This window comes from Ranitomeya variabilis, chromosome 7 (assembly GCF_051348905.1).
Source record: "Ranitomeya variabilis isolate aRanVar5 chromosome 7, aRanVar5.hap1, whole genome shotgun sequence".
Classification (NCBI taxonomy): domain Eukaryota; kingdom Metazoa; phylum Chordata; class Amphibia; order Anura; family Dendrobatidae; genus Ranitomeya; species Ranitomeya variabilis.
Window position 1 is genome coordinate 76,196,334 of NC_135238.1, and position 20,820 is coordinate 76,217,153.

At 45.4% G+C, this 20,820-nt stretch overlaps 1 protein-coding gene across 1 annotated transcript in view; it reads left to right on the top strand.

The window, feature by feature from the left end:
* The first annotated feature begins 7,009 nt into the window (after positions 1–7,009).
* Positions 7,010–20,820, top strand: part of LOC143786080 (ectonucleotide pyrophosphatase/phosphodiesterase family member 7-like) — a 63,306-nt gene continuing 49,495 nt past the window's right edge. Inside the window, exons 1-2 of the mRNA XM_077275278.1 lie at positions 7,010–7,325; positions 16,868–17,013. Of these exons, the coding sequence (XP_077131393.1) occupies positions 7,073–7,325; positions 16,868–17,013 (399 nt within the window). The 5' untranslated portion in view covers positions 7,010–7,072. The remainder of the gene's footprint in view (positions 7,326–16,867; positions 17,014–20,820) is intronic.

Below are 20,820 nucleotides of genomic sequence, written 5' to 3' on the forward strand. Positions count from 1 at the left end.
GAGGAATGGTGACACTTCTTGGAGGGGTCGGTTCATCAGGTTACTGTTATTACTGATCATAAGAATTTGCTGTATTTGGAGTCAGCCAAGCGTCTGTCTCCCAGGCAGGCTCGCTGGGCATTGTTTTTCACGCGGTTCAACTTTTGTTGTCACTTACAGACCAGGGTCTAAAAACACTAAGGCGGATGCTCTGTCCAGGTGTTTTCCAGGGGGAGAACCTCGGGAGGATCCTGTACCCATCCTCCAAAAGGGTGTTGTGGTTTCGGCTCTCACTACCGAGGTTGAGGCTCAGGAGGAGGTACCGTCTGAGCTTCCCATCAACAAATCTTTTGTACCGCTTCATCTCCGCTTAAAGGTTTTGGCGGAGCATCATGATGCTGTCCTGGCTGGCCACCCAGGGGTTAGAGGTACCTTGGAGTTGGTGTCACGTCAGTTTTGGTGGCCCAAGATCCGACAGGACGTGGTCTCATACGTGTCAGCTTGTACCACGTGCGCTAGGGCTAAGACGCCACGCTCCCGTCCTGTTGGCACACTACTTCCTCTTGAGGTGCCCAGTAAGCCATGGACGGAAATCTCCATGGATTTTATCACTGACTTGCCCTCCTCAGCTGGGAACACGGTCATCTTGGTGATTGTTGATCGGTTTTCAAAAATGTCGCATTTTGTGTCTTTGCCTTCGTTGCCTATCGCTAAGACTCTGGCTCAGGTATTTGTGCAGGAGGTGGTCAGACTTCATGGGGTTCCATCTGACATCGTGTCCGATAGGGGTACTCAGTTTGTGGCAAAATTTTGGAAAGCATTTTGCTCACGGCTGGGGATCAAGTTGTCTCATTCTTCGGCATTTCATCCTCAGTCAAATGGTCATACTGAGCGTATGAACCAAAATTTGGAACAGTACTTACGCTGCTTTGTCTCTGATAACCAGGAGGAGTGGTCTACGTTCCTTCCTTTGGCTGAATTTGCCATCAATAATCACCGTCAGGAGTCGTCTGGGGAGTCTCCGTTTTTTTGTGTTTACGGGCTACATCCTCAATTTTGTACTTTGAGTCAGAGGGGCTCTTCCGGCGTTCCAGAGGAAGACCAGTTAGGAGCACAATTGTCATCAGTCTGGAGGAGAGTTAAACAGCGCCTGTTGAGTGTGGGTGCTAGGTACAAACGTGTGGCTGACAGTAGGCGTGTGCCAGGTCCGGACCTGAGTGTGGATGACTGGGTGTGGTTATCCACAAAGAACATAAGACTCAAGATACCTTCTCTTAAATTGGGTCCAAGGTTTATTGGTCCATTTAGGGTCGCAGCCATCATTAACCCTGTAGCATACCGATTGGAGCTTCCTACGGTGTATAAGATACACAACGTGTTCCACAGATCGTTGCTAAAAAAGACAGTGGGTCTTGTGGACGCGACACCTATGCCTTCTCCAGTCTTGGTGGATGGTAATTTGGAATTCGAAGTCTCCAAGGTGGTTGACTCTCATGTAGTGCGCCGCACTTTACAGTACTTGGTACACTGGCGTGGTTATGGGCCTGAGGAAAGGTCCTGGGTACCAGCCTCGGACGTTCATGCGGACCGGCTGGTCAGTATGTTTCACCGCCATCATCCGGACAAGCCGGGTCCTATAAGCCGTGAGGGCCCTGGGGTCCCTCATAGAAGGCGGGGTACTGTCATGTTGGACACTGTTCAGACCAGGTCGTTCGACAGACAGCGGTAATTCCGCTTTTGACCACTATGCGCTCATTGGCGTCGGCTAGATTTCATCTAGCTGGTCCGGGGTTAATTTACCTAGCTAGGCCATGCCCACTGCCTTTAAATAGTTCTTCTGAACATTGGGCGTCGCCGATTATAGCTTCTGTCTAGTGCTTGGTTATCTCAGTCTGTAGTGGTGAGCTAGGAGTTGGAGTATCGTATCTGGTGGTGTATTTCCCTTTGTCTTATTTACTCCTTCCTATATTTGTATTTATTTTGCCCTGTGCATTTATAGTGTATTCCTGAGTGACTGCGGCGTGGTGTATATTTTCCGTTATCCTTGTCTGTGCTAACTGTGAGTATTGGGGTATGATCTTTTCACTGGGTGGTGGTTGGTGGTTTTCAGCCTAGGGTTGATACAGGAGACAGGGCGAGGGTCGAGGCCTAGACATGCACACCATCAGTGTAAACTCTAGGTAGAGGGTCAGTCAGGATTTCCCTAGTCTGAGGGAAATTGCAGGGGCCCGGGTTATTAGCTCTTGCCCACCTAGGCTTCCCGTGACACATTCCCAAGAAGACTCATGGCTGTACTAGCTCAAAGGGGTGCTTCTACTCAAAACTAAGCAAAGGGTCTGATACTTATATATTCACAGTATATATATATATATATATATGTGATATTTCAGTTTTTCTTTTTTAGTAAATATGCAAACATTTCTAAGTTTCTTTTTTTTTCAGTCAAGATGGAGTGCAGAGTGTAAATTAATGAGAAAAAAATAACTTTTTTGAATATACCATATGGCTGCAATGAAACAAAGAGTGAAAAATGTAAAGGGGTCTGAATACTTCCGTACCCACTGTATATCATATAAATGTTGAACAGAATGTGGGGGGCTTCCTCTTTCTGCCCATCGGCACTCAGAGATCATGATTGTGTGGTCCTGATGTTTACCATGGCAATTCACAACTAAATAGCGGCCTTAGAGTCTGCCGGCTATAGAGGCCTGTTCAGAAGTTAGTGACATTCAGATGGTAAAAATACATTTTTTCATTCCTGTCATGTCACTTTGCATTAATTCCTGAAAATCACCTGAAGGGTAAATAAACTACCTGACAGCAGTTTTCAATATGTTGAGGAGTGCTATTTTTAAAATGGTATCAATTTGGGGGGTTTTCAAATATATTGGACCCTCAAAGTCACTTCAAACCTGGAAAGGTCCCCCAAAAAATAAATTTTGTAACCCATTTCCTTGAAAAAATGAAACGTTACCCCTGCATTTTTAAACTTCCTAAAATGTTAACAAAATAAAATAACATTTTCAAAATGGTGCTGATGTAAAACCGACACATGGGAAATGTTATTTATTAATGTTTTTGTGTGGTATGACTATCTGGCTGAAAGGGATAATCATTCAAATTTTGAAAATTGCAATTTTTTTAATTTTTGTCAAATTTCTGATTTTTTTATAAATAAACACAAAACATATCGATGTAAATTTAACATCATCATAAATTATAATATTCCTCGAATAAACAGTCTCAAATCACTGGGAATTGTTGAAGTGTTCCAGAGTTATTACCACATAAAGCGACACTGGTCAGATTTTAAAACAATTGGCTCTGTCACTAAGGGGTTAAAATTTCGTCCAATGATTGATTTGTCCTCTCAGTCTGACCATTCATTTCGGGGTGATAAGCAGTTGAAAATGACAAGTCAAACCCGAGTTTAAGACAAAAAACTTTCCAGAATTTAGAGACAAATTGCACTCCCCCATCTAGACACAATGTTAAGAGGAATCCCATGTAACCTTACAATATGAGAAAAAAACAACCTGGAGAGTGTCTCTGCATTAGGTAATCCTGACATGGAACAAAATGAACTTGTTTGCTGAATCAGTCAACTACTACCCAGATAGCAGTTTTCCCACCAGACTGTAGCAAGTCCGTGATGAAATCATTGGACAAATGAGTCCATCATCTTTCTGGAATTGGCAATGGAGCCAATTTCCAGGCCGACCAGTTATGACAGATTTTAGCGTGACTTTACAAGCAGATACAAAATAAATCTTTAATATCATTTTGCATGGACGGCCACCAAAAATTTCTAGCAATGGCTTTCTGTGTAGCAGTAACCACAGGATTACCACTCAAGATGGAATCATGACATTCCTATACCACACGCAATCTTAGGTATACAGGCACAAATAATTTGGACCATAGAGTAGCAGAAGGAGCAGACTACTGTACTTTACGGATCTCCTCTTCCAAATCTGAGGTTATCATCGAAACCACAATATCCTGAGGAATAATGGAGGATAGAAGTTCTGGAGGAGAAATTGAATTGAGACTAAAAGATAACGCGTCAGCTTTCACATTCTTCGACCCCGGCCTGAATGTAACGGAAAAATTAAACTTAAAGAAAAATAAGAACCATGTGGCCTGTCTAGGAGTTAACTGTTTAGCTGATTCAATGTAAGCAAGATTTTTGTGATTAGTGCTCACAGTACAGACAGAATCCAAGATCTTGTCTACATCTTTCTCCACAACACAAAGACGGGCAAATGTAACCTCCAATGGCTCCACCTCCGGTAAATGGACGTGCTTCGGAGAAGTATAACGGGCAGCCTCCTGTTCACTACATCTCTCACTGACTCTGCGGTCCATTCACATTGCCTCCGATAGAGAACAAGGAATGTCATGAAGGACCAGAGAATCCTTAAAGAGTTTCTTTAAGGCCTTTGTGGAACTGGCACCTGGAACTGCATCGTTCCACAGAACTTCAGTGGACCACTGCCAGAACTCAGGTTCCTGATCTTAGCCTCAGCGACCTGGGTTCATCATAGATCAGACCTAATCTGTCAAAAAGTGAGTCAACAGAAGACAGTTCTGGTGTTTGTGAGGACAAGGAAAGTGTCCAGGTCTGAGGATCCACAGCAGTCTCATGACTTCTTTGCATCACAGGTGGGTAGCAAAGTAGAGGCACTGGAATGGTGGGGAACTGAATAGGTAAGTAAAGCCTACAGTGGGGGAAATAAGTATTTGATCCCTTGCTGATTTTGTAAGTTTGCGTACTGACAAAGACATGACCAGGGTAGGTTAATTTTAACATTGAGAGATAGAATATCAAAAATAAAATAAAGAAAATCACATTGTATAAATTATATAAATATATTTGCATTTGGCAGTGAGAAATAAGTATTTGATTCCCTACAAACCATTAAGAGTTCTAGCTCCTACAGACCAGTTAGATGATTCTAATCAACTTGTTACCTGCATTAAAGACAGCTGTTTTACATAGTCACCTTTATAAAAGACTCCTGTCCACAGACTCAATCAGTCAGACTCTAACCTCTACAACATGGGCAAGACCAAAGAGCTTTCTAAGGATGTCAGGGACAAGATTATAGACCTGCCCAAAGCTGGAATGGGCTGCAAAACCATATGTATGACGCTGGGGGTGAAGGAGACAACTGTTGGTGCAATAATAAGAAAATGGAAGAAATACAAAATGACTGTCAATCGACATCAATTTGGGGGTACCATGCAAAATCTCACCTCATAGGGTATCCTTGATCATGAGGAAGGTGAGAGATCAGCCTAAAACTACACTGGGGGAACTTGTTAATGATCTCAAGGCAGCTGGGACCACAGTCACCAAGAAAACCATTAGTAACACATTACACCATTAAGGTTTAAAATCCTGCAGTGCCCACAAGGTCCCCCTGATCAAGAAGGCACATGTGCAGGCCCATCTGAAGTTTGCCAATGAACACCTGGATGATTCTGTGAATGATTGTGAGAAGGTCCTGTGGTCAGATGAGACAAAAATTGAGGTCTCTGGCATTAGCTCAGCTCGCCGTGTTTGGAGGAAGAGAAATGCTGTCTATGACCCAAAGAACATAGTCCCCACTGTCAAGCATGGAGGTGGAAACATTATGTTTTGGGGATATTTCTCTACTAAGGGCACAGCACTACTTCACCGCATCAATGGGAGAATGTATCGAGCCATGTACTATAAAATCCTGAGTGACAACCTCCTTCCCTCAGCCTGGGCATTAAAAATGGGTCGTGGCTGGGTATGGGTATTTCAGCAAGACAATGACCCAAAACATACAGCCAAGGCAACAATGGAGTGGCTCAAAAAGAAGCACATTAAGGTCATGGAGTGGCCTAGCCAGTCTCCAGACCTTAAGCCCATAGAAAACTTATGGAGTGAGTTGAAGCTCCGAGTTGCCAAGTGACAGCTTCAAAATCTTAATGATTTAGAGATGATCTGCAAAGAAGAGTGCATCAAAATTCCTCATGACGTGCGCAAACCTCATCATTAACTACAAAAAATGTCAGACTGCTGTGCTTGCCAACAACGGTTTTGCCACCTCAATTTGGCGGGCCCTGATTACGGTCCGATGAGCGGTGTTTTCTGTTCTTTCATTCACTCCTTCCTTTCCCGCTGGCCGCAATGTTGTCTTAAATTTGATTAGGTTTCCTCCGTAATACACGCGTGTGCAAGGCAATCTTGCCTTGCGTATGCGCAGTATGCTTTGCCCAACTGCGAAATACTTCCTGGACATAGTGCGCCGTCGCATGCGCGCTAATGCTTTTCGGCTTTGCCCGCAGTTGGGCAAAGCATACTGCGCGTGCACAAGGCAAGATTGCCTTGCACACGCTTGTACTAATCAAATTCAAGACAATATTGCGGCCAGCGGGAAAGGAAGGGGTGAATGAAAGAACAGAAAACACCGCCCATCGGACCGTAAACAGGGCCCGCCAAATTCAGGTGACAGAGTCTTGTTTGCCAGAGGGATCAAATACTTATTTCTCACTGCAAAATGCAAATAAATGTATATAATTTATACAATGTGATTTTCTGGATTTTATCTTTGATATTCTATCTCTCAAAGTTAAATTAACCTACCCTTACAATTATAGACTGTTCATGTGTTTGTCAGTGGGAAAAAAATCAGCAAGGAATCAAATACTTATTTCTTCCACTGGATTTTTATCATTGTCACTATTATTGTCACTATTATTGCAGCTTTTACCTCATTTTTGCATAAATTCTGGACAACCTTTTAATTAATTATATAATTTTTTGAATCTGGCAGACAAATGTGGTTATTAGTACTACTTTTGGAGAATGTAATTTGCTGAAACCATTGTTGATACCAATGGATTTTTATTGGTGCATTACATTGTAGTGTTTGTAGTTATCATGTAGATAAGCAATACAAGAAAATAACACCTTGAAGATAAAATACTTAAGCATGTTTTCCCATGATTCTGAGTTAGGTGAGCTTTGTCCTGATAAGTGATTGATAAGAAATTAGCATACAGATTCTTCAGTGACAGTCAGCAGATCCCAACATTAGCTTGCCATCACTACATTACCATGAAAACCCATAAGACTGTAATATTATTTTTTGCTTTTTTTACGCTCATTTTCTGTAAGCCAATCCTGCGGAATGGAAAAGCAAAGAATAACAAACTGCTGGTGATCTCATTTGATGGATTTCGATGGAATTATGATCAAGACGTTGATACTCCACTCTTGGACTACTTGGCAGAAATTGGAGTAAAGGCGAAATACGTCAGCCCACCATTCGTAACAATGACATCCCCCTCTCACTTCACCACCATCACTGGTAAGTCTGAACATTTAATACACAGCTTTCTAATTTTCTTGAGCTTCACAAAATGTTCACCAAGGGGTAATATAATATATTAAACTGTGCAATTCATAGGCCTTTACGTATGTCAATGGTTAATAATGTTAATAACGAGAAAGTATCATCTGAGAACAGCCAGATCTTGGAGATTTCATCATTTTACTAGATGAATATGAAAATATTTCATTATCTGGCATGGATACGGCTTGCAGACCATTAGTAACTGCTGATCGCCTGCATGATTCACAGGAAACAGTATAATGTAGGCATTGAAAGAGAAGAGTTCAGAGGTTGCTTTCACCAGGGTGAGCAGTATATAACATAGACAGCTCTAATGTAAGGCTTAACAATATATAAAGGTGTGCTCAATTTACCACTGTTCAACCACATTAACCCTAACCCTAATGTATGTAAATATTAAGTGTTACTCCAAAGATAGTATGTTTTTCCTTATTCATAGAATTCTCTACGGAGCTCCATCTTGAATGGAGAAGATGTGTGCGTGCTCTATGTCCACTTCATTAATTGTCAATGGGACTGCCATAAATAGCTCCACTTTCTCCAGTAGGAGACACTGAGCCCAGTGATTGCCTGCAGCGCTGATATGCACTGTAGTAGTGATGTCACCGCTGCAGCCTGTGAACAAAGACTGGAGCAGCAGCAGAGAGGCAGCGCTGGAATAGCGAGAGTAACAGACACTCTTATTTTATTCTAGCACAAGCTGATAGGCTGCAGAAACTTATTCCCAGAAAGGTATATTCATATGCAGCAAATTACTTGTAGAATTTCTGCTACTGAAAGGTCATCTGAATCAGGTGTATGTGCAGCAACAAATTGCAGTGTGTGAATATGCCCAAATGTTTCTTCTTTCTATGAATATGTCAATTAGGTGAGTGACTAGGATTGCTATGGAAAATGTTACCTTCATCTTAACATAGCCGATAACTACAGAAAGATTAGTGGATAAGTGTGGTAACCTAAAATACACCAGCCTATGTCACGAATCAGAAAAATCATGTGCAAACAGGGTACCAAATGGACACTGAATCATACTCATCGACTTCTATGGAGATGAAAAACCAGGATGCCCAGAGTGAGCCGCAGAAGAGTTTTCCCATTAATTCCCTGTCCCTCCCCACCTTTATTATGCCCCCAGAAGCCTCTGTTAATCTTCAGTCTCTATGATGCTCAATTGATGCACATCTGTAGCACCTGGAAGACTTATGTTGGAATTGACACTGCCCCCTGAAGAAGCCCGCAACGCGAAACGCGCGTCGGGGCATGCTGTATGCATAGTGTGCTCTCACCCTCTGATATGGGTAAGTTTTGTCTCTAACCGCTGCTGTCCTGCACAATTGCACTTTAGCATGAGCACTTTTTCTAGGACGGTAATAGGACTACTCCATTTATTTATGAATGGCCAGATGCTTGTATAGATTCAGGTTTTTGCACCGGACCTGCAATACATTATTTATGGTGGATTTCTGGTCTTGCGGTTTATTACTATGGGTACAGGACTAACACACTAGTAGGTTTTAACCTTTTCCTGACCCATTTTTCAGGGGTGATTCCTTGCAGCCATTGTGCATACTGTTTTTTGCTCTTTTATCCCCTTCCAGACACTCGTCCATAAAATGTATTTGTATATATATTGGGCCTGTATGTGTTCCTTTGTTTTTTTGTATTTTATGTCTATGTTGAACTTAATAAAATTTATATGCAATCAGATTTGTGGTTGGCCCCGTGTACTGTAGTTATATGAGTCCTGAACTCCTCTCTCCCGTGTAGGTATTATGTTCCCATTAGGAGTGACTCTTCTTGCATAATGCAATTTCAGATGTTATAAGGATATCCGCTATGTCAGACCTTGTTAATTATGTTGGAATTGACCCAGCCTATTTTGACCTTAATGACCTGGTCTTTTTTTGCAATTCTGACCAGAGTCCCTTTATGAGGTAATAACTCAGGAACGCTACAACGGATCCTAGCGATTCTGAGAATGTTTTTTCGTGACATATTGGGCTTCATGTTAGTGATTAATTTAGGTCGATAATTTTTGCGTTTATTTGTGAAAAAATTAGAAAATTGGCGAAAATTTAGAAAATGTCGCAATTTTCTAATTTTGAATTTTTATTCTGTTAAACAAGAGTTATGTGACACACAATTGTTAATAAATAATATAACATTTCCTACATGTCTACTTTACATCAGCACAATTTTGGGAAAAAAAATTGTTAGGAAGTTATAAGGGTTCAAAGTTTATCAGCAATTATTAATTTTTCCAGCAAAATTCACAAAACCATTTATTTAGTGACCACTAGGGTTGAGCGAAACGGGTCGACCATTTTCAGAAGTCGCCGACTTTTGGCAAAGTCGGGTTTCATGAAACCCGACCCGACCCCTGTGTGGGGTCGGCCATGAGGTCAGCGATCTTCTGAATCTGGTATCGGAATTCCGATACCGAGTTCCGATATGTTTGCGATATCGGAACTCGGTATCGGAATCCACATTTAAGTGTAAAATAAAGAATTAAAATAAAAAATATTGATATACTCACCTCTCCGACGCAGCCTGGACATCGCCGCTGGTAACCGGCATCTTCCGTTCCTAAGAATGAGCGCGTTCAGGGCCTTAGAAGACGTCACGGCTTTGTGATTGGTCGCGGCGGCCCACGTGACCACTCAGCGACCAATCACAAGCCGTGACGTAATTCTCTCAGCTCCTAAATTCCTCATTCTAGGAATTTAGGCCATGAGAATTACGTCACGGCTTGTGATTGCTCGCTGAGCGGTCACGTGGGCCGCCGCAACCAATCACAAAGCCGTGACGTCATCTAAGGCCCTGAACGCGCTCATTCTTAAGAAGGAAGGCTGCCGGAAAGAAGCCGAGGGTGAGTATATTCCTATTAGGTATATACTCACCCTCGTACGTGCCCTGCTTCTTTCCGGCAGCCTTCCTTCTTAAGAATGAGCGTGTTCAGGGCCTTAGATGACGTCACGGCTTTGTGATTGGTCGCGGCGGCCCACGTGACCGCTCAGTGACCAATCACAAGCCGTGACGTAATTCTCATGGCCTAAATTCCTAGAATGAGGAATTTAGGACCTGAGAGAATTACGTCACGGCTTGTGATTGGTCGCTGAGCGGTCACGTGGGCCGCCGCGACCAATCACAAAGCCGTGACGTCATCTAAGGCCCTGAACTCGCTCATTCTTAGGAACGGAAGATGCCGATTACTACCAGGGCTCGACAGAGGGTGAGTATATCAATATTTTTTATTTTAATTCTTTATTTTACACTTAAATATGGATCCCAGGGCCTGAAGGAGAGTTTCCTCTCCTTCAGACCCTGGGAACCATAGTATCCCATTGCACTGCATTGGGTTTCGCGTTTCGGCCGACCCCGACCCCGACTTTTTTATAGGATCGGCCGATTTCACTCGACCCGACTTTTGAGAAAGTCGGGTTTCGTGAAACCCGACCCGATCCTATAAAAATAAAAGTCGCTCAACCCTAGTGACCACATCACATTTGAAGTCCTTTTTTGGGGCATACATGACAGAAAACACCCAAAAGTGACACAATTCCAAAAACTACATCCCACAAGCTACTCAAAACTACATTCAAGAAGATTATTAACCCTGCAGGTGCTTCACAGGAACTAAAGCAACGTCGAAGGAAAAAATGGACATTTTTTTTTTCCAACAAAAATTTTCTTTTAGCCTCAATTTTTTTAATTTTCACATGGGCAACAGGATAAAATGGATCCTTAAATTTGTTTAAAAAAAAACACAAGTAGTCAGCTCACCTGGAAATCTGCCACCTCTTATCTGTTCCTGCACGGAGGTAGGAGCACACAGTCCACAAGAAAAAAAATATGATAGGTCCAGCAGGAAATTCAAGTAAAACTCGTATCATTTTCTTCATATTTAAAACATTGATAATGGTAAACCACTCAAAAAGTATTGCACAGCATCATGCGTAAAAAATTCATGGAGTGGCAGCGTTATTTGTTTGGCAATTTCTCCTGAGTACACAGATACCTCATATGTGTGGGTAAACCACTGTTTGGGCGCACAGCAGGGCTCGGAAGGGAAGGAGAGCCATTTGACTTTTTGAATGGAAAATTAGCTCCAATCATTAGCGGACACCATGTCGCATATGGAGAGCGCCTGTGTGCCTAAACATTGGAGCCACCCCACAAGTGACCCCATTTTGGAGACTAGACCCCCCCAAGGAACTTATCTAGATGCATAGTGAGCACTTTGAACCCCCAGTGGCTTTACAAATTGATCCGTAAAAATGAAAAAGTACTTTTTATCACAAAAAAAATTTTTAGCCTCAATTTTTTCAATTTCACATGGGCAACAGGATAAATTGGATCCTAAAATTTGTTGGGCACTTTCTCCTGAGTACATCGATACATCATATGTGGTCATAAACCACTGTTTAGGTGCATGGCAGGGCTCAGAATGGAAGGCACGCCATTTGACTTTTTGAATAGAAAATTAGCTCCAATAGTTAGCGGACACCATGTCGCGTATGGAGAGCCCCTGTGTGCCTAAACATTGGAGCTCCCCCACAAATGACCCCATTTTGGAAACTAGACAATTTGTCCTGAGTCCTCTGATACCCCATATGTGGGAGAAAACTACTGTTTGGGCAAACAGTGGAAACTTACCACAAGTGACCCCATTTTGGAAACTACACCCCCCAGGGGAACTTGTCTAGATGTGTGGTGAGAACTTTGATCCCCCAGGTGTTTCACTAAAGTTTATAGTGCCCGGGCATGAAAATTATGAAAATTATAATTTTTCAACAAACATGATCTTTTAGTCCTTAATTTTTTATTTTCCCAAGGGTAATAGAAAAATTTTGACCCCAAAAGTTGTTGTCCAATTTGTCCTGAGTATGCCGATACCCCATATGTGTGAGAAAACATGAAAACATGTATGAGCACACGTGGAGGCTCGGAAGGGAAGTAGTCACGTTTTGGAATGCAAACTTTAATGGAATGGTCAGCAGGCATCATGTCGTGTTTGGAGAACCCTTGAAGTGCCTAAACAGTGGAAACCCCCCAATTCAAACTCCAACCCTAACCCCAACACACTTCTAACCCCAACCACAAGCCTAGCCCTAACACACCCCTAACCCTATTCCCAACCCTAACCACAAACCTAACCCTAACACACCCCTAACACTAATCCCAACCCTAACCACTAGGGTTGAGCGACTTTTATTTTTATAGGATCGGGTCGGGTTTCACGAAACCCGACTTTCTCAAAAGTCGGGTCGAGTGAAATCGGCCGATCCTATAAAAAAGTCAGGGTCGGGGTCGGCCGAAACACGAAACCCAATGCAGTGCAATGGGATACTATGGTTCCCAGGGTCTGAAGGAGAGGAAACTCTCCTTCAGGCCCTGGGATCCATATTAATGTGTAAAATAAAGAATCAAAATGAAAAATATTGATATACTCACCCTCGGATGCGCCCTGGTACTAACCGGCAGCCTTCCTTCCTAAGAATGAGCGCGTGAATGACCTGCGGTGACGTCGCGGCTTGTGATTGGTCGCGAGCGGTCACATGGACAAGCCGCGACGTCATCTAAGGTCCATCACGCGCTCATTCTTAGGAAGGAAGGCTGCCGGAAAGAAGCAGGGCACGTCCGAGGGTGAGTATATTCCCATTAGGTATATACTCACCCTCGGACACACCCTGCTTCTTTCCGGCAGCCTTCCTTCCTAAGAATGAGCGCGTGAAGGACCTTAGATGACGTCGCGGCTTGTCCATGTGACCGCTCGCGACCAATCACAAGCCGCGACGTCGCCGCAGGTCATTCACGTGCTCATTCTTAGGAAGGAAGGCTGCCAGTTAGTACCAGGGCGCGTCCGAGGGTGAGTATATCAATATTTTTTATTTTGATTCTTTATTTTACACTTAAATATGGATTCCGATACCGATTCCCGATATCGCAAACATATCGGAACTCGGTATCGGAATTCCGATACCAGATTCAGAAGATCGCCGACCTCATGGCCGACCCCACACAGGGGTCGGGTCGGGTTTCATGAAACCTGACTTTGCCAAAAGTCGGCGACTTCTGAAAATGGCCGACCCGTTTCGCTCAACCCTACTAACCACAAACCTAACCCTAACACACCCCTAAGCCTAATCCCAACCCTAACCCTAATCCCAACCCTAACCCTAACGTTAGCCCCAACCCTAACCCTAACTTTAGCCCAACTCACTTTAGCCCAACTCTAACCCTAATGGGAAAACTGGGGCAGAGAAGGTAATCACTGGTGCAGGGGGTGATCACCAGGGCAGGGGGTGATCACCAGGGCAGGGGGTGATCACCGAGGCAGGGGGCAATCAGGGGGGCAGGGGGTGATCAGGGGGGCAGGGGATGATCACTGAGGCAAGGGGGCCATCAATGGGGTAGGGGAAAATCAGGGGGTAGGGGGTGATCAGGGGAGCAGGGGGTGATCACTGGGGCAGGGGGGCCATCAGCAGGGCAGGGGGTGATTACCAGGGCAGGGGGCCATCAACGGGGCAGGGGGTGATCAGTGGGGCAGGGGGGCCATCAGCGGGGCAGGGGTGATTAGGGGGGCAGGGGATGATCACTGAGGCAGGGGGGCCATCAATGGGGCAGGGGACAATCAGCGGGCAGGGGGTGATCAATGGGGCAGGGGGCCAAAAGCAGGGCAGGGGGTGATCAGGGGGCAGGGGGTGATCATCGGGGCAAGGGGGCCATCAGCAGGGCAGGGGGTGATCAGGGGGCAGGGGGTGATCAGGGAGGCAGGGGGTGATCACTGGGGCAGGGGGCAATCACCAGGGCAGGGGGTTATCACAGGGGCAGGTGGTGATCACCAGTGCCATCAGCGGGGCAGGGGGTGATCAGGGGGGCAGGGGGTGATCACCAAGGTAGGGGGGCCATCAGCAGGGTAGGGGGTGATCACCGGGGCAGGGGGCCATCAGCGGGGCAGGGGGTGATCAAGGGGGCAGGGTGTGATCACTGGGGCAGGGGACAATCACGGGGGCAGGGGGCGATCACCGGGGCCATCAGCGAGGCAGGGGGTGATCAGGGGGCCTTCAGCGGGGCAGGGGGTGATCAGGGGGCAGGGGGGGCCATCAGCAGGGCAGGGGCTGATCAGGGGGGCAATAGGTGATCACCCGAGCAGGGGGGCCATCAGCGGGGCAGGGGGAAATCACCAGGGCAGGGGGCAATCACCAGGGCCATCAGCGGCACGGGGTGATCAGGGGATGATCGGGGTGATAACTTGGGTGGGGGGATGATCACTAGGGCAGGAGGGGGCTTTCAGGTGTGGGGGGGAAGGAGCGGGCTGAGGAGATGCAGCAGCAGATGGAGATGGAGCTGGCAGCTGTAGCAGGACAGGGGGGTGATCACCGGGGCAGGGGGAGGGAGCGGAGGTCGGGGGGTGGAATAGGATGGTGGGGAGAGTGAAGGGCAGCAGAGGGGAGTACCTGATGGCAGCAGCAGCAGGGGCGGCAGGGGTGGCGGTGGCCGTGATGGCGTTCAGTCGGTGATCACGGTCAGTGGCAGGGCAGCAAGCAGGCACGTTGCTTTTCAGCTTCCAGGGACGGGATGAAGCTGAAGAACAATGACAGCCATACTTTACTCCGCCCCTCCACATCTGATTGGAGAGATAGCATCACATAGACACTAGCTCCAATCAGATCTGGGGGGTGACAAAAAGGTCACCAGGAGCGATCGTAGCCATGGGGGGGTACAGTCACCCACCCGGGTTCAAGTACAAGTCCCTCTGTACCTGCAGGTCAGGTGACATTTGAGTTAACCCATTCACCCGACCTGCAGGAATGCGATCCCGCCATGACGCCACATAGGCGTCACAGATCGGATTGGCTCCGACTTTCATGATGCCTACGTGGCGTCACAGGTCGAGAACAGGTTTGGGAAATTTACCTATTTCTTCAAAATTCTAGGAGGTCTGCTTTTTCTTCTTCAGGATCCTTCTAGACCAGGGTTTCTCAACTCCAGGCCTGAAGACCCACCAACAGGTCATGTTTTCAGAATTTCCTTAGTATTGCATAGGTGATAGAATTAATGTTTGAGCAGGTGATTAAATTATCACATGTGCAATACTAAGGATATCTTGAAAACTTGACCTGTTGGTGGGTGTTGAGGACTGGAGTTGAGAAGCGCTGTTCTAGACATTTCAGGATAGTTGGGAAGTGGGCATATTTTGGCCTTGATTTCGCTGTCCACATGCTGTGGTCTTATTGTTCAATTATTTTCCATGTTTTGTCTTGTCCAGCTTGGTCTGTATAAGGATTTGTTTAGCCAAGCTGGTATCTCTGGAGATGCAGATATACCCTCCATGTCTTTAGTTAGCTGTGGAGTTTTTGTATTTTCTGTGGTGGATATTTTCTAGTGTTTTAATACTGACCGCATAGTACTCTGTCCTGTCCTTTCTATTTAGCTAGAAGTGGCCTCCTTTGCTAAATTCTCATTTCAGTCTGTGTATGTTTTTTCCCTCTCCTCTCACAGTCAATATTTGTGGGGGGCTGCCTGTTCTTTGGGGATTTTCTCTGAGGCAAGATAGTTTTCCCTTTTCTATCTCTAGGGGTAATTAGTCCTCCAGCTGTGTCGAGGTGTCTAGGGAGCGCTAGGTACATTCCACGGCTACTTCTAGTTGCGGTGTTAGGTTCAGGGTCTGCGGTCAGTACAGGTACCACCTTCTCCAGAGTACGTCCCATGCTGCTCTTAGGCCACCAGATCATAACATTAACCACAGCTCCCATTCTGGAACTCATCTGGGACCTACTTCTCTAGGGTTCCTGGTCCTATCCTTAACAAACTTGAAATGGCTGCAAAGATCAGCTCAGCCTATCATTGGTAGCAGTGATTCATCTTTGCCATGGATTTGGCTGAGTGGGCATTTTTGCCCATTTCTTCATTTCTTGAGCGTTTAGTATGGGACAAGGACAGAAAGACCAGCAAGGAGCAGAAGTGCACCCAAACAGAACCTATGGGAAAATGAGGAGGGTATGATTTATTTTATAATGTTAAAGCATTTTGAAGAATTGAAAAAAATATTCCATGGAACACCCCTTTAACATAAGCTGCATGAAAAAAATGCTTTTATAAACAAAACCAATCAGACCATATTTCCTAGTAAACACCATCCTCATCTCTGTCTCATAGTTTTTCATTCAGTTTCCTGCTGCTACCAAATAACCTCAGGCAGATGTATTCTGCTTTCTCCACATTAAATCTGCTGATCACACTGCAGATAATTTCTTTTGTTGAATTTGTTATTTGTGAAATTCATAATTGGAAATTCCCCCAAAGCAAATTACACATTTCCATTACAGTAAATTATGTCCCAATGCAATTTCCAAGCTTTAAAAATATAATACTATTTAATTATGTTCTACGTAAAACTGTTCAACCACCTACTTGTTTTGCCTATTTTCTTTACTGTTTCCGAAAGTTTCCCCCTGCATCATCATCTAACCTGGATTTTATGACTCTTTCAGGCCGCTGGATTGAAGATCATGGTGTTATCCACAATATGAAGTTTAATACTGAAACCCTTGAAAAGTTTACTTACAAAAAAACCCAAAATATGTCAGAATGGTGGGACAACGGAGTGCTTCCACTATGGATCACGGCACAGAATCAGGTGACATTCAGGGCTGTAAATACTGTATATGCTAGTTGTTACACGGCGCCTGTCATCCTTAAATCACATTTCAATTATTCAAGTATATAGGGGGCTTAAACATTAGTGATGGTCGAGCACTAAAATGCTCGGGTGCTCGTGTAGCACCCCGACTGCCGCAGGGCCGAGGGGTACCCGGTACCGGGCCTCTGAGTCTCTGCTCTGGGGTTGTCACGGTGGCTAGACCCGGTCCGTGACCCTGCTGAGGGGCGTACAATAAAGGTGTAGGTATGATGACGATGTTACGGTGCGGTGAAGTGCCGGTCGCAGTAAATAACGAGGACACCAGGTTGCAGTCTCTTTACCTCTTTACTGAAGGCTTCTAGATCCTCAGTCCGGAATACGGTTAACCGGGCTGCGCAAGTCCGGCCGGTCCGATGGCACTTCCAGAGTTCCCTTTGCAGGTGGAAATCTGTGCCTACTTTCTAGCGCTTGTGTGTTGTGGTCCTCCCCTGCTGAGCACCCCGGGGTAGTCCCCACAACTGTTGTGTCTGTTTCTCGTGTTCCCTCACAACTCGATTCTGATGTTCTTCTTCTCGTCCCCCAGATCTTATGGTAGGACGCACCCATATGACTGGTAGGCTCGGAGCTCTTCCGGGACCCTAGAGTCGCCCCTCTCCAAAGGTTGCCCCCTATGTCTGCGTAGGTGATGTAGGTGAGACAGCCAGCCTATAACTCACTGCCCTGCCATTGGTTTGAAGTAATGCCTGGAGCTCTATACTTCCTCGGCGTTCCGGCCACCGGTTATTTGCGCCTCAATAGGATGTTGCCTCGGTCTTACAGCACGACTCCTACTGGTATTTCTCCTTGTTGCGTTGATCTCGTTTCTCACTCAGCACAATAAACCTCGCTTCTTGTCCTTTCTTGGGGTACCGCCGCTATGTCGTGCAGGCGCGGTCCCGTAACGTTCTCTCTGTTCGCTAGGCCTCTGTCAGGATCCCACCCCTGACAGGGACCCTTCCGAATCTTCCCCTACAACACCCTCTGCCACAAGGTGTTGCCTGGTTCCAACCCAGTCAGCTTTCTGATCTAACTTCCTGCCTAACCCCCAGTTTTACCAGACTGTGAGGAGTGGCCTAATACATAGAACCCTTAGCTCCCCCTGGAGGCCAGACTGTGAAGTGTATTGGTGTATGTGATACCTGGTCAGATGAACTCCTTCAGTGCCATCAGACGTACCATAGCCCCCCTTAGTGGCGGAGCAACAGTACTGCAACGACCAGGACTCTGGGGCGCTGCACTCGTGTCGAGCAAATTGGAATACTCGGGTACTCGGCCAGAACAACGAGCCCAATGTAAGTCTATGGGAGACCCGAGTATTCTAACCGCGATCCCCCCAGGGGTTCTTTTAAGGTTTAAAAACGTCTGAAAATGATGGAAACACTACTCAAATGACATGGGAACATCATGGGGATCGCCCCTGGAAGCATTCCTGCCTCCTAGTTCACAGCCTTAAAGGGAACCTGTCACCTGAATTTGGCGGGACCAGTTTTGGGTCATATGGGCGGGGTTTTTGGGTGTTTGATTCACACTTTCCTTACCCGCTGGCTGCATGCTGGCCGCAATATTGGATTGAAGTTCATTCTCTGTCCTCCGGAGTACACGCCTGCGCAAGGCGCAATATTGCAATATTGCCTTGCACAGGCGTGTACTCCGGAGGACAGAGAATGAACTTCAATCCAATATTGCGGCCAGCATGCAGCCAGCGGGTAAGGAAAGGGTGAATCAAACACCCAAAAACCCCGCCCATATGACCCAAAACCGGTCCCGCCAAATTCAGGTGACAGGTTCCCTTTAATCATTTTTTTCCGAGATTCGTGCCATTTTTCCCGGTGCCACAAAAAACACATGAAAACGAAACTAAAACGGGATTTGCTTGGAAATATGTCAAGGTACATCCTTTGCAGGTTAATGACTTGCCTGTAAGGCCAAATATTTAACACCAGACTGAAAATTTCCTCTCCCTCTTAGGCTTAGTTCAGACGCAGCGTTTTTGAAGCGTTTTTCAACTTTAACATTGTTTTCAACCACTACAAATGCATTCACTGGGAAATGTAATTGTAACATTTAACACCCCTAGCTCGCCATGTGGTGTGTGACACATAAGCAGACCCATCTTGTTTCATTTATGAAGGAGGAACTCTTGAAGTCACACAGCCTATTTTTACTGGTGCATCAGGCGGCATTAATCTTCTTAAAGGGTTATTATGAAACAGTGGGTCTACTAAGGTGTTGCAGCCTATGCTGTGAGTGGATGGGCTGCCAAGAATTACGACGCACCACAATACCCCTGTCATAAGATGTCCAGGGGGGACTCCTGAAAAAGTGTTGCATTGAATTCAAGGACTTCCCTGTTACCAATTCATATGCACCCCAATAAGCCTTTGAACCCACATACTGGATGGGCCCAGGAAAATCCACTTCACAATATGTATTTTGTGCTCCATACTCCTTTGTTTTATACATTGGCGGCAAGGCCAGCCCTGCTGCATAGTCAGTCATATGCACCCCATTAGGCCTTGGAACCCACATATTGGATGGGCCCAGGAAAATCCACTTCACAATATGCATTTTGTGCTCCATACTCCTTTGTTTTATACATTGGCAGGATTCTCAATGTGATTGTCTGAATGCATTCGGTATACAGTATTTCAATCTTGCTTACAAATCGCCATTTGTATATTCTCCATTTGTACATTTGAGGCAGACAAAGTTAAGGCTCGCAAGGAGAGAAACAAATACAGTGTACAAAGCTATATTTTTAATGAACTACTGAGGCAAAGTAATAGCATTGCTTTATCAAATTTACAGTATATGAAGTGTCTTGTGTCCAATGTTAGCAACCAGGCAACACAAAAAGGAGCTTTTCAAGTGAGCTCTTTTAGGTACACAAATGTTATGAAGTGTTTACCAACAAGGATGTGGTTTCACCAATGGGGGGGTACCTTTTGTAAAAATAGACTAGTGCCACCACAGTCCCCCTTGACCAAACTTCATCAGCCTATAACAGTACTGAGCACGTTCACCCAGATGATCTAGTGGCAGGTTCATTTTAGATTGCAGGAGACCGAGTTAACAAGTAGGCCCAAAGTAATGTCATGCTCAATTCCCCAATGTGGGGTCCATTTTTTTTAAAATAAAAGAGTGCCATCACAGGCCCTTGGCCAACATGCACCGTACAGACCACGTTCACCCTGGAGATCTATTGGCAGGTACAGGTCAGATTGCAGGAGACAGAGTTAAGAAGTCGGCCCAATGTAATGTCATGCCCAAGTCCCCAATGTAAAATCCTTTTGTTTTTAAATAAAAGAGTGCCATCACAGGCCCCTTGGCCAACATGCACCATACAGAGCACGTTCACCCTGGAGATCTACTGGCAGGTACAGGACAGATTGCAGGAGACAGAGTTATGAAGTAGGCCCAATGTAATGTCATGTCCAATTCCCCAATGTGGGGTCCATTTTTTAAAAAATATAAGAGTGCCATCACAGGCCCCTTGGCAAACATGCACCGTACAGACCACGTTCACCTTGGTGATCTACTGGCAGGTACAGGTCAGATTGCAGGAGACAGAGTTAAGAAGTCGGTCCAATGTAATGTCATGCCCAAGTCCCCAATGTAAAATCCTTTTTTAAAAAAAATAAAAGAGTGCCATCACAGGCCCCTTGGCCACAATGCACCGTACAGACCACATTCACCCTGGTGATATAGTGGTTCTGGATGAGAAGGATGAGGATAAGGAGGAGGATAAAAACAAACAGACCAAAT